The sequence below is a fragment of the Hirundo rustica genome, chromosome 7 (assembly GCF_015227805.2).
Source record: "Hirundo rustica isolate bHirRus1 chromosome 7, bHirRus1.pri.v3, whole genome shotgun sequence".
Lineage (NCBI taxonomy): Eukaryota > Metazoa > Chordata > Aves > Passeriformes > Hirundinidae > Hirundo > Hirundo rustica.
The window spans coordinates 4088445-4100772 of NC_053456.1; the positions used below are offsets into that span (position 1 = coordinate 4088445).

Genomic DNA, 12328 nt, shown 5'->3' on the forward strand with positions numbered 1-12328 from the left:
GCGTATCCAATGCCTCGTTGCAGAAGAAAATAATTTTCTTATTAATAAAAATGGCTAAAGTGCCAAAACTTTGCAATTCATTGACAAAATCCCTAGGAAACTAAAAGGCTATGTCATGATCATGGAATCATGGAATGGTTTAGTTTGGAAGCGTCCTTAAAGATGATCCAGTTCCAACCTTTTGCCATGGGCAGTGACGCCGTCCACTAATCCAGATTGCTCCAAAACCCATTCAACCTGGCTTTGGACAGTTAATAAATAATGATGTTTTCCCCACATCTTTCACCAGAGAAATGTAATTTTTCTTCATTTTAGAACATTTCAAAAGGAGAATTTTGTTTTTTTCCTGGAAGCACATCTGATGTGTCAAGAAGGCCACGCTTGTGGCCATGCAACAGCTCCAACAGCTCACAGCTCGAGTGAGCAGCAGCCTCTAATTTCACCTGCTTGGGCTATAAATGTTCATTACATAGGAGCCTGAACGCAAATGTCAATGTAAATATACAGAAATATACACAACCACCTCAACCACACGTGCATTATAAACATTCTGCTACCATCTTACCTGGAGATGACTTTTCCCCCAAACAATCCATTTTACTTGCCACAGTGCAAGAGACGTTTTAACAAAATGGTCACAGGTGGTAGGAAATCGATCTTTAGAGATTCTCCAGCACTTTAATGTTGGCTCTATGGAAGGAACATATGCGCTGTGACTTGAGGTCTAAAACCCAGAACATTCACATTTCAGGAGAAAAATGATCCCACATTAAATCACTTAATAGCTGAGCCACTGAGGCTTTGACAACAGATACACTGTGGAAAGCAGCAGAGAAGTTTAGGACAGAACTCTCTGAACATTTACTTCCTAATAGACTTCATTTTGCCTTAAAATGGGGTTTGGATTTAGGAATACTCATAGTTAAGAAAATAACATATATTTTTTGGTTTAACCTCATTATTTTTAAACCTTAGTTACTGCTATATTTCATTGTTAAAGAGGGAAAAAAAAAAAAAAAAAAAAAGTGACACTAAAGTTAACAAAAACTAGCAGGTAAGAAAGTTCTATAAAAATCCACTTTAGCAATTTTCTCTCTCTTACCCAGGTGTTTTTAGAGATCTTGTCATTTCTTTTAAAAGCCAGCCTTGCCTAGGGCTATATTTAATAACTTAGAAAGCCACTCCAATCCATTGTATAGCCATACTGTACTAAAAAAAAGAGGCAAAACCCCAGCATATGTTGATGCATTATGTAAAGACTTTCCTTGACAGGATTTAGTTACATGCAAGCTTGAAATGCAGTGTAAATGTATTTTCTGGAGTGCTAAAAGTACTACAATACCAAACTGCCAAAGAGGTGGTTTTACATCACACAATAAAGAACCTAAAAAGAAAAGAGTTGTGCACTCTGGGAGACAATGATCTATGAGCCCGTGATCAAGTCAGAGCTACAAAAACAGTCAATGTTTTCATGCCAAAGGAAGAGTCTGGAAGGAATTTGTCAGTCCTTTGCACAAAAGTCATGCTCCAGCCTGTGTTGTTTCTACCTCTGTTAAAAGAGTTTCAGCTGCTTGGTGAATAATTTCTAGCGGAGAAAGTCCCAAATCCTGTGAAATCCCATGCTGAGGATGAACAGAGATGAAAGATAAGATGCTCTGAGATATTTTCTCCTTCCGCTTGAGCCTTTGAGGAAAAACCGTCTCATTTCTACAGCATCAAAGTCCCCATTCACAGTAAGTAAGTAAGTAAATAAATAAATATAAGCAAGCAGCCAAGCAAGCTATTCACAAAAAACAATGTGTCCTCATCAAATCTAGTGGAAATAAGAATTGCGGAAACCTTTTCTTGTCTCTTCCTAATAGAGGCTTTATCCGAGTGGCAGCTCTGCTCTCACCCATGCTGCCATCCCAGAGTGCATCAGAAATGTCCAGGCACTGGTGCCAGAATAAAAGAAGGCAACAAATGCAAAGGAAAATCAGTTGCAGCATGCCAAACTCCTCTGCAGACAGATGAACGTCCTCTCTTGTGTCCAGAAGGTTACAGGGGAGACTGTGCTGCTTGGAATGGACTGGGAAACATCAAATAAATCAGTTTTTCAAAGACTGGAAGCAGTTAGTTGGATTAATTAATTCCATATGTCAATTCCAATCCCGTCCTGTGATTTTATTTGCTCATGTAATGCATGGATACTTCGAGTTTGTGTGCATGGCTCTTCCCCCCTGCCCTTTTCCTCAGCTCCCTCCTTCTGCCAGGTAATTGCTGCATTCTCACAGGATCTGGGAGATGTCAGGAAATCAGGTCATTAGTAAATGGGGCTATCCAGATCTGAGGAAGGAAAAAAGAAAACAAAAAAATGAAAATATGAAGGGCATCTCCAGTGCAACTCGTAGTCACCAGGCTGAGTATTAGATATATTTGGCTGTTTGCACTTCTTAGTCACAGCAGCTACCTACAGAAATTAAGGACGTCCTTACTCAGAGCACTTCAACATGTCCGTAGAAATACAACAAATTTCAGCTTGTTCCAAGCAGACGAAAATAGAAAACTGATAGCCCTCATTCTATAGCTCTTGAGCTTGTTCCAGTTTTTCAGTTCCCTTTAATTCTATAGTTTGTGGTCTCTGAAGTCAGAGACTTCCTTTCCTCTTGTTTCTCAAGGCCATGCTGTCCTCTTTACTCTGGTCCATGCCTGTAATGTTGCTTTTTTGTCTCCTTCTTATTTATTTAATCTGCTAAAGCAGGTACACAGCACTGTCATGCCTAATGCTGCAGTTACCTCCGTAGGTTTTCATGGAAAAATCACCTTCAGGCCACAGCAGAAGGAGCCTGGAGCCAGGTTTTACGACACCTCCACTCTTGCATGATGTGCTGGGGGGGGTGTTTAGCAAAATTATTGCCATGCTGATTTCTTCTCAGCTAGACCTGGACCTTCTGAGCTGTGAGAAATGTTCATCCAGATCCATTATTTCCCCAAGTCCAGGCATGCCCTGCGACAGGATGAAGTGTATTGCCAGCAGTTCCAAAAGAAAGTGGTATTTAGAGCTAGATAATAATTTTAGGAGTATTTAGGATGTAGGAAAGAGTGAGAGAAGGAGTCTCTGCTGCAGCCTCTGGGTTTTTATAAAGGCTTAATTAATTACAAACCCTTCCGTCCACCTCCCCACCTGTGTTATCAATTCACCTTTATTTCAAGCTCCAGTTACCGTGACCCTCCTAATTCTTCTGAGAAAAAAAAAAAAAAAATTAAACTTTAGGCCTGCTGGGAAAAATACTCTCCACGAGGCTTTTTAATCCTGGTTTATTCTTCCCTCATAACAGGGTCTGCGAAACCAACTCGCACTCATTACTCATTTCTTCACAGAGCCAAGAGTTCTTTTTGATAACCTTTAACAGCGACAGTCGATGGAGGCACCAGCCCCTCTCCCCTTGTGCATAAGCTTGCAAATCTAAAATAGGGCCTTAATGAAAAGAAATTTAAATATTATAACTCCACAGTATATGTCATTATGATATATTGAACACAAAGCAGCTGTTCCTGACAGATTTGGCATATAACAGGGGTAAAGTAATTTTACACAAATCATTATGTTCATTATATTAAATTAATAGATTAAAATTAGTCAGTGATGTTTTGTAAGACCATCTTACCCACAAAGCCCTTTATCCTTAAATTCTAAGAGGTTTTTTTTATTATTTTTTTTCTCTTCAATATTCTGTACAGAGAGGACATAAATGCCCTGATCACTTGGAGCATAAGCCCCTAAATTCATGGCTGTGGAGCTTTTTCCAATATAAGCATCTGAAGGAAAGGTACTTAAGGGAAATAGAAAGTGACATCATTTTTTTTCCTGATCTTTTGAAGAATGATTTTTTATTTTTTTTCCCCCATCCTACAGGAACAGATTCTGGACTAATTTTTCCTACCAAAGGCTTTAAAGTCTAAAATTCATCAAACATCTTGTCCTCAGAGACAATGTCATCCAAGTTCAAAGGATCTACAGCCCAGCAAAGCTGATGTCTTATTTCAGAGCTAACGCCTTTGTTTTCATCCAATGTTTGATTTCATCAAATTAAATGACTTCTTACACTTCCCATAAATGTGGAAAAAAAAAATTAAAGACAGAACCAAACCTCTTGATTCTCTGGAGAGGTGCACACATACACATAGATGTACATGTATATCATATATATTAATTTGGTATGCTTTTTCTAATATTCTTTCAGGATAGACATATTATATATATGATCAGGTTTTTCATATGCTTTAGAAGAGACTTTGAATTGAAAATAATAGCCTTCCAAGACATTTGTTTTAATGATCATCATTATAACTAAGAGCATGCTTTCCATGACTAAATATAAAAAGGATTTTTTTCAAGTTGAGTCTGGGTCTGATTACTGATGGAGCAATTTCAAGAACTTTTGTTGAGCAGCATTTCAATATTCATTCAGAAATATGTCAGGAGAACAGACTTCAATGTAGAACCTTGGTGATTCATACTTCTTCTGGTATTTTATCACTTCAGCTTTATTATCCAGTTAAAGAGAGAAAGTTTGAATAAAATAAGAATACTAATGAAAATCAAGCAGTCATATGCTACATCATCTTCCACAGAATTTAGGATAATCCAAAATTGACACATATCTTTATCCTTCATCCATATCTGATACAGAGCAAGGCAGAAACTTTCCTTTAGTAGTTAAATTTGAAAAGTTAAGAGTAACAACTTCTCCAAATTCAGTGTACTTTCCACTGCTGTATTAATGTAGAATAAATTTATCTCTTCTAATCCAACTTCTTTCAAAATCAAATGAAACTTAAATGTTATAATGAGTTTTATAAATTCATTAGATTAATCTGGTACTGTACTATATTGAAACTTGAAGTCAAACAAAAAATCAGGGAAAAAGTTCAGTAGTGGATTGGCAGCATCAGGGCTAAGGTTGGACCCAGTGACCTCAAAATCTTTTCCAACATAAACGATTCCATGATTCCATAAGTGGGATTTTCACATCAGTTTAAAAAATAATAAAAAAAAAACCCCTACACTTAGGGGGTCAATTAGGAGAACTCAGAAGCAGGTGAGTAAAACCTCTAAATGAGACCTTCATGTTTTTTTCTCTTTAAGTAGGAGCAGTACAGAAAAGTCCAGAAGCATCATTAAAAAGGAAGATCCACAGATTCACAAGTTACCCAGGTGTGAGGTGTTTTCCACATAAGAAAGGAAAATTTGGCAGCATCTGTTGCCTCCTGGCCACCATGGCTTTAATTAGATATCACACAAAACAACATCCGAGCATTTTGCACAAACTTTCAGCTCAGATGTTAAAACTGCTCCCATGCCTTGTCTGAAGAATGAATATTTCTGAGTATCACCTTTCACCACCCAGGTAAAAATTAAAATAACACACTCATTAAGAAGCAACAGGGTGTTGCTTGCTTGACACACCCCAGCAAATAAAACAGAAAATATAGGCACAAAAAAACAAAACAAAAAAAAAAAAAAACAACAACAAAAAAAAAAAAATTACAAGCATGTTTCTGCTGAGACTCATTAATGACATTTAGAAACTCCCAGTTTTTAATGCCTTGTGCTCAGGTATCAATGGGGAACTTTGCAGGTGTCCTCTCCCAATTACCCTTAGAACAGCCACCCCACCCAGGCTTCCAAAACCGAGGCTTCAGGAAAGCCTTTGGAGTAGCAAAGCTGCAAAGTTGAACTCAAGAGGTTGGATTTGGCCCCCGCTGCCAAAATTTTGTGTCAACCCCCACCCCGCTACACTTCATGCATATCTTGATATTCATGCCTTGTACAGGGAGGGTACAAGTGCCACTCACTTTTATTTGAGACAAAGGGGTCTCAGTACTTTTGGCCCCCACATGGGACATTTCAGAAGCCTGTGTAAATCTTGCCCCACATGGGAATCATTTTGAACATATTGAATAATGATTTTTCTATGTCTCTGCCACTTTGATGTAGCCTCCGAGGAGAAAGAACTATCCTGGATAGACCACTCAGTCATGTTTTGACAATTTGAAGATAGCTTCAAAATTCTTCAATAAAATGTAAGGTTAAAAAAAATAAATAAATAAAATAAATAGAGGAACACCAGAGTTAAGTTCAGTTGATGAGGCCCCTTCCCCCCCAAATTATAACGTAGCGACTTTTTGAACATATAATTTAAATTCACAATTAGTTTCTGATTTTAAAGCTATATTTTATCATTTGATTAATTGCTTAAAACTGTACACAAAGATAAAGGGAACTTTGAAATTCATACCTTGGAGTATTAACATGTACTCAGGACTAGATGTAAAATGTCAGGGAGAAAAAAGATCTAATGAACTCTTTATTGGTGAAATACAGTATTGCAGCTGCCCAGAATTTTAAAAGGTTTGTAGCTAGCTCCAAAGCCAAATAACTACAGAAGTTTACTTACAGCAGGACTCTCATTCAGCATTTCCAATCTCTTCTTCCAGGGTTCTTTTAACATTAATAAAATGTCCAGAGAAAAAAATAATAAAAGAAAAAAAGTGCAATTGCTGAAGAAATTTCTGTCTAGAAAATTACACTACCATAAGTTTTCCTTTTCCCTCATGTCTTCTTTGCCATAATAATGGTTTCAGGATTTAAATCCTTTGCTGCTATTGTGACTTCAAAGCCTTAAAACTGCAATTGAATGAAGTAGTTCATCTGTCATTATTCAAATATGAAGCAATTATGATGAAATAAAGATAGAATTCCATTGAGAAATACCCCAATCAATTCTCACTTATATTTAACTAGAAACATAAAACGATGCTTAGAAGAGTAAGTTTAGGTAATAAAAACTTGGGATATAAAAAGTATGAATTACTGATCTATAACTTACTCATTTCTGAATAAGCCGTCTAAATATATTTCACAAATATTGACAAAAGTTTAAGCTTACAATGCAAAACTGTCTCTCAGCTGGTCTTGGAGTGTGAGTAGCTTTCCAGAAATACATTTGCACCAGCTTGAGTGCCCAGAGGTTCAGATGGGAACCTGCAGAGGTTTTGGGGGGTCTCTGGGTAGCTCAGCTCCCTCTGACCTGTTTTATAGGTGAGAATAGGAAATAACACACCTACCTCAGACGTGTCTTCATCATAACAGTGAACGTGGCAGTGCTGGGTGGGTGGCTGGAATCGACAGTCTTGGAGGTTTTTTATAACCTCAACGGTACTGTGACCCAGGGAAAAGTATTAAAATAAAATATTGATGTGGCTGCTTTGATGTCGAACCATCCTGCCAGGCCCCTCTGTGGATTTAGCCCAAAATGTTTATTTTCACCTTTGTCAACCCAGACAAAGCCCACCCTTACTCCAGGGGCTGGAACTTCACAGGGAATCCCCTCCTGTACCCAGTCTGGTACAGGGAATATCTAACACAGGTTAAAAAGTTAATTACTTTGTTTTAGTACCTTCCATCCTTTCTCGCATCTTTCTCGCTTAATCTACCAATGCATAATATTTTGCCAGTAAAATTAAATCGAGGTGGGTTCTGTTGTTGTCAGATATTTTGGGGTTTAAACTCTTCAAATGAGCCACATCCTTCCCATTCTCAGTAATGCCACGAGCTCAGATGAAAGAATTACTATGCCCTGCCTTTTTCTTCACTCAGAGAGTATATTGCTCTTTTGGAAGGCAATGGCATCCTTTGCTGCTTGTGAAGGAAAATTTTGCCTTGTCTTTGGTGCTCCTGTAGCAAAGCAGGGTTAAAAACGCACAGATGGATCCTGTGGTATTTTTTCCTCATATTTTCAACCATTGCAGCGAGCTCAAGAGTTCTGTGCATTCTTAAATTTTGTTGTGCTCAAAAAGATCACATGCAACTAGGGATTTGCACACTCACATTTGCCTTCATTTTGTAGGCATTTTCTCACTCTACCTGGGTATCAATTTTCTGTCATCTACAGATCCTCATGTCCTGCAGTTCAATTTGAAAAATGTAATTTCGTCAGACAATCCAAGGAGGAAATGTTATCACGATTAGAAAGCTGTGGTACTTGGCATTGAATTTTAAATCAGAGATGTAAATAGCAAGAAGCATTCAGGGTATATACAACTAATTATTTCACACATAATTATTCCTGATATTGCTCTAACTGCGATAACTTAAAGCATTTGAAAAAAGCAGACTTTAATTTTTTTTTTTCAGAAGCTCTTTCCCTTGATATTCTTTTGCTAAATAATATGTAAAATACTGACACCTAATGTTAACTTCCAGTATTATTCATTTTGCAGAACTTTTACTTCAAGTAGGGAAAGACCATGTGAAACTGGTGCTTGTGCTGCAATTTTGTTTCAGTAGAATGTTTAAGCTGCAATATAGGGTCCCCTCACTTTTTGGAAATAATTTTCTGAATTTATATATGTCTATGCCTATGACTGCAAGGAGCTTTTCAGTTTTATCATCACAAGTCACAGGTATAAAAGAGAGAGTAACTCAAAACAGTTTAAATAAGTGAGTTTTGATGCACTGAATTCAGTAAAATCCATCAAATGGAAGACAAATACATATTTATAAAGTCAATATTCATACCTGTAGCCCAAAATGATGCTAAAAGACATAATATTATAAAATATTTATTATTATTCTGTTAGTCTTTGAAACCTGAACAGAATATATTTAGGAATTTACCTACTTCATGGTTCACTTTCATCAAACAGAGACACAAACAATTATTTTTGCAGTGGGTAAATTAAAAGCAGATCTCAAACTTCTCAAAAATCCTTTTTTATCTCCCCATAACTGTGAGACATCTTGTCCAAACCTGATGTCTAGTTGCTATTTAGAAAGAGATTTGGGGATTCTTACTCCTCTGGGGTTTGAGTTAATATCAGAATAAGGTATTTTATAATATGATCTACAGCCATATCTGAATTCATATCAAGCCTTGCTTAACTTTATAGGGAAGACATGGTAGGCTGCTGGCACTGGCACACGAGTGCTGCAAAGGCACTGACACTGAGCTAAACCCCTTTTCATCACTGTGGACCTGCACATTTTTATATTCAGGGCTTTTTGCATCAGCTGTCACCTTACGGAGAACGGTCCCTTTGTAAGATCGCGTCACTTGACAGACGAAGTAGCTGAGTTGCAGGTGCAAGGATAAAAATAAACCCACAAAAATATGGATACCTGGCCTGCAACACAGCCATCCAGTCTCAGCTGAACCGAGGAGAGATGAGACAGTGTAATCAAAACCCCTTGAGTGAGACAGAGCTTTCCAACAGATTAAAGCTCCTGTGCTATTCTTCCTAACAATATTCTGGTTAAAGAAGCTCTTCTTTCTCTTCACAAGCGCTAAGTACACTAACAAACACTGCAGTTCTTCCAGCCTTCCCCTGAATACTACAACCAATAAAACAGGCATTGCTGCAGCAAGGATTTTAACACTACTCATTTTTGGAGAATTTTGGAGAACAGGGAGGTGCCGTGGAGACCCTTGGGTTTCCTTGTGCAGCAGGAGGTGCTCTGAGGGTGTGAAAGTTTCAACCAGGAAAATTAACTGTAAGCAAAACTAGAGAAGACCTCACTCCCCTGAAAATCCTTCCTCACCCTTTAAGCAGAATAAAAAGCAGAATCAGAGTAGTTTGGGTTGGAATGGACCTTTCAAAGCTCCCCCTGTCCCCTGGCAGGGACAGCCAGAGCAGGTTGCTCAAAGCCCCATCCAGCCTGGCCTTGGATGTTTGCAGGGATGCATCCACCACCTCTCTGTTCCAGTGTTTCAGTGTTTTCACTGTAAAAAAATCCTGCTTTCTTACATCTAACCCAAATCCACCCTCTTTGGGTTTAAAACCATCCCCCCTTGTTCTATCCCATCAGTTTGTCCTGGTTTTATTATAGGCTCCCTTCACATATTCAAAGCACTACTGGATGTAATTTTCTAAGCGTTTCATACCAAAAATGAGACACATTGAACATCATCAGAGAGGAAGTTTCAGCTGATTCTCAGAAAACGCCGCGTGAATAGCTACAGACTTTAGGGCCTAATTGCCAATTATGCCAAGGTGTTATTTCTGCCTTAAAACAACTTTGGATAAAGAGTTGCTGAAATGTAAGCAGTTTTTCACGTTGCTCTTGCCTGCCTGGTGCAAATCTCTGTAAAAATTCGGGCCACACGGTGAGTTAACAATGAGATATTTTGCTGCTGCTTAAAGAGCTCAGGGTTCATTTTGCCTAATCCGAGCTAAGCCTCACTAAAGCTGCAGGGAGTGCTCGTACAACCCTTCACGCTGCTTTACATGGGTCTACAACTCTTCTCAGCTTTCTCCAGCTCCTCCTCTCCAACAGGACTACCTAGAAAGATAAAATGTTTTGCTTTGGCCAACTGTATCACAGCAAAGAAGTTATCTGCAATGTAAATTCATCCTTCAATTAAACCATTCATTAAACCAGAATTTCAAAATGTTGGGCCCTTTGAAAAACTCGGTGTGCAGCAGTCAGGAGTTTTAAAACAACTAATTGTTCAACTTTTACTTTTCGAGCATACCATGTACTTTAAATAGAATTAGTAAATTAAAAATGTAAATTGGGCTGTATCTTTTAACAGTTGGTGATTTGTCTATTTTCCACGTTTTATTATGCATAATTTTTATAATAAAGAAGGGATTTCTTTTTTCATCCCTGTTCTAGTTGATAGCAATTCTTCCATGCTTCTCAAAGCTAATGTAATAAAACTACATAAAATGTTTAAGAAGAGCCCCATTAAAATATACAAAGCATACTAATTCACAAAGTCAAAGTCAAAGAAGAGTGGAAATATGAGCTTTAATAAAACTATGTCTGTTGTAAATAACTATTCAAGCACAGTCATTTTTTTGCAAATTGCATGGGATATAGCTCGGTCTACTTGAAGCAAAGAATCACTCAGCAGGATAAATGCATCTTAGTCAGAAATAGATTAAAAGGTACAGCTGAGCCATCAATAAGAACCAGATAGCACAGTATTATTTGCTGTTTGTTTTGAAGATGTAATTGCAGATCCCAGGATTTCAATAAATCTGTGCACATCATGGAAAGAATTGTAGAGAGGAACTGGGGCAATGCGAAGAGCGTTTGGTTCTCGCATGTCACACTGCAAAACAGAGAGGGAACATTCAGTAAATTCAGGTCACTTCATGTTTATCTGTCAGGCTATATTTTTAAATGCCACAACTTGTCTTTAAGGAAGAATGACTGGACTGACAAGAAAGCGTGGGTAAAACCTCCGGGATCCTCAAGGAGCTACAGTGAGGAGCATGATTGTGAAGAATTTAGTAAGAGTAGTTCTGCCTAAAAAAAATGATGCAAAGCTCAGAATGGGCAGGACTTTAGCAGTGCCATTGAGGGTTTCAAACCAGCTATGCAGCCCCAAAATTCACCCTAGTGCCTACAGCAACCCAGAGTTGAAGAGGCACGGAGATGACCCAAAAAAAAAAAAAAAAAAAAAAAAGGCACAAAAAAAAATCCATTCCAGTATGTGAATGTCTTGTTCTAAAAGTACAAGTAATGGCACAGGCATTGCAGTATTTTTCTTCCCCTCACTTTGATTTTGAACATTTTCCTGGATATAATAATCTCTTATATTTGAAAAATATCACTGCATTGCAAAGACAAGCCAACAGCGTGAGGCCCCGTGGCCTCTTAAAAGCTGGAGTTCCTGGAATTCCCTGGCAGCACCGAAGCAGCAGCATACGTAACCTAAAAGAGGTGCCCTTTGGGGAGACAAGTCACCAGCAGAAATCAAACTGATATCTCATTTATATGGCATTATGCTATCAGTCTCACCCCCCAGCATGTCTAAATCACGCAATCTATGGCCCTAAATTTCACTTTTATACTTCTGGAGCGGTGCTTGATGGTAACTGTGCCATTACAAGGAAGTGCTGCTCACTGGCTTTCTTTTCTGAGTGCTAAAACACGTCTCTAAGGAAATGGCAACTTTTGCACTGCTCCATCTCGATGCCTCACAAAACTTTTGGCCATTTGTGGATCAAGAAGGGGACAGATGTAGGTTCAGGGTTCCTTGTCATGCAGATCTGTAGCTGTGCCTTCCATCCTGGTGCACCCATGATACAGCTCTAACCTCAGCAGTGACTCCAGAACTACTGGAAATAAGTCAACAGTGAAAGGGCAATACAGAGTCTAACAAATACTTTATAAAATAACTCTATGTATTTGATTGCTTGCACAAGTGAAAATTGAAACTGTAAGGAATCGTCATCAGTCCTAGTGGGTTTTTGCCTTATATGAGACTGCATTTGAATAAAAGAAAATTAATAGTTTGTTACTTGTTAAGAAGATAAAGTTTGATTTACTTAC

The 12328-nt window shown here is 38.1% G+C and overlaps 1 protein-coding gene across 1 annotated transcript in view; it reads right to left on the bottom strand.

Annotated features, from left to right (window-relative positions):
• Positions 1 to 10862: 10862 nt before the first annotated feature.
• Positions 10863 to 12328, bottom strand: part of KYNU (kynureninase) — a 54800-nt gene continuing 53334 nt past the window's right edge. The window contains exon 13 of the mRNA XM_040069868.2: positions 10863 to 11102. Coding sequence (XP_039925802.1) covers positions 10950 to 11102 — 153 coding nt within the window. The 3' untranslated portion in view covers positions 10863 to 10949. The remainder of the gene's footprint in view (positions 11103 to 12328) is intronic.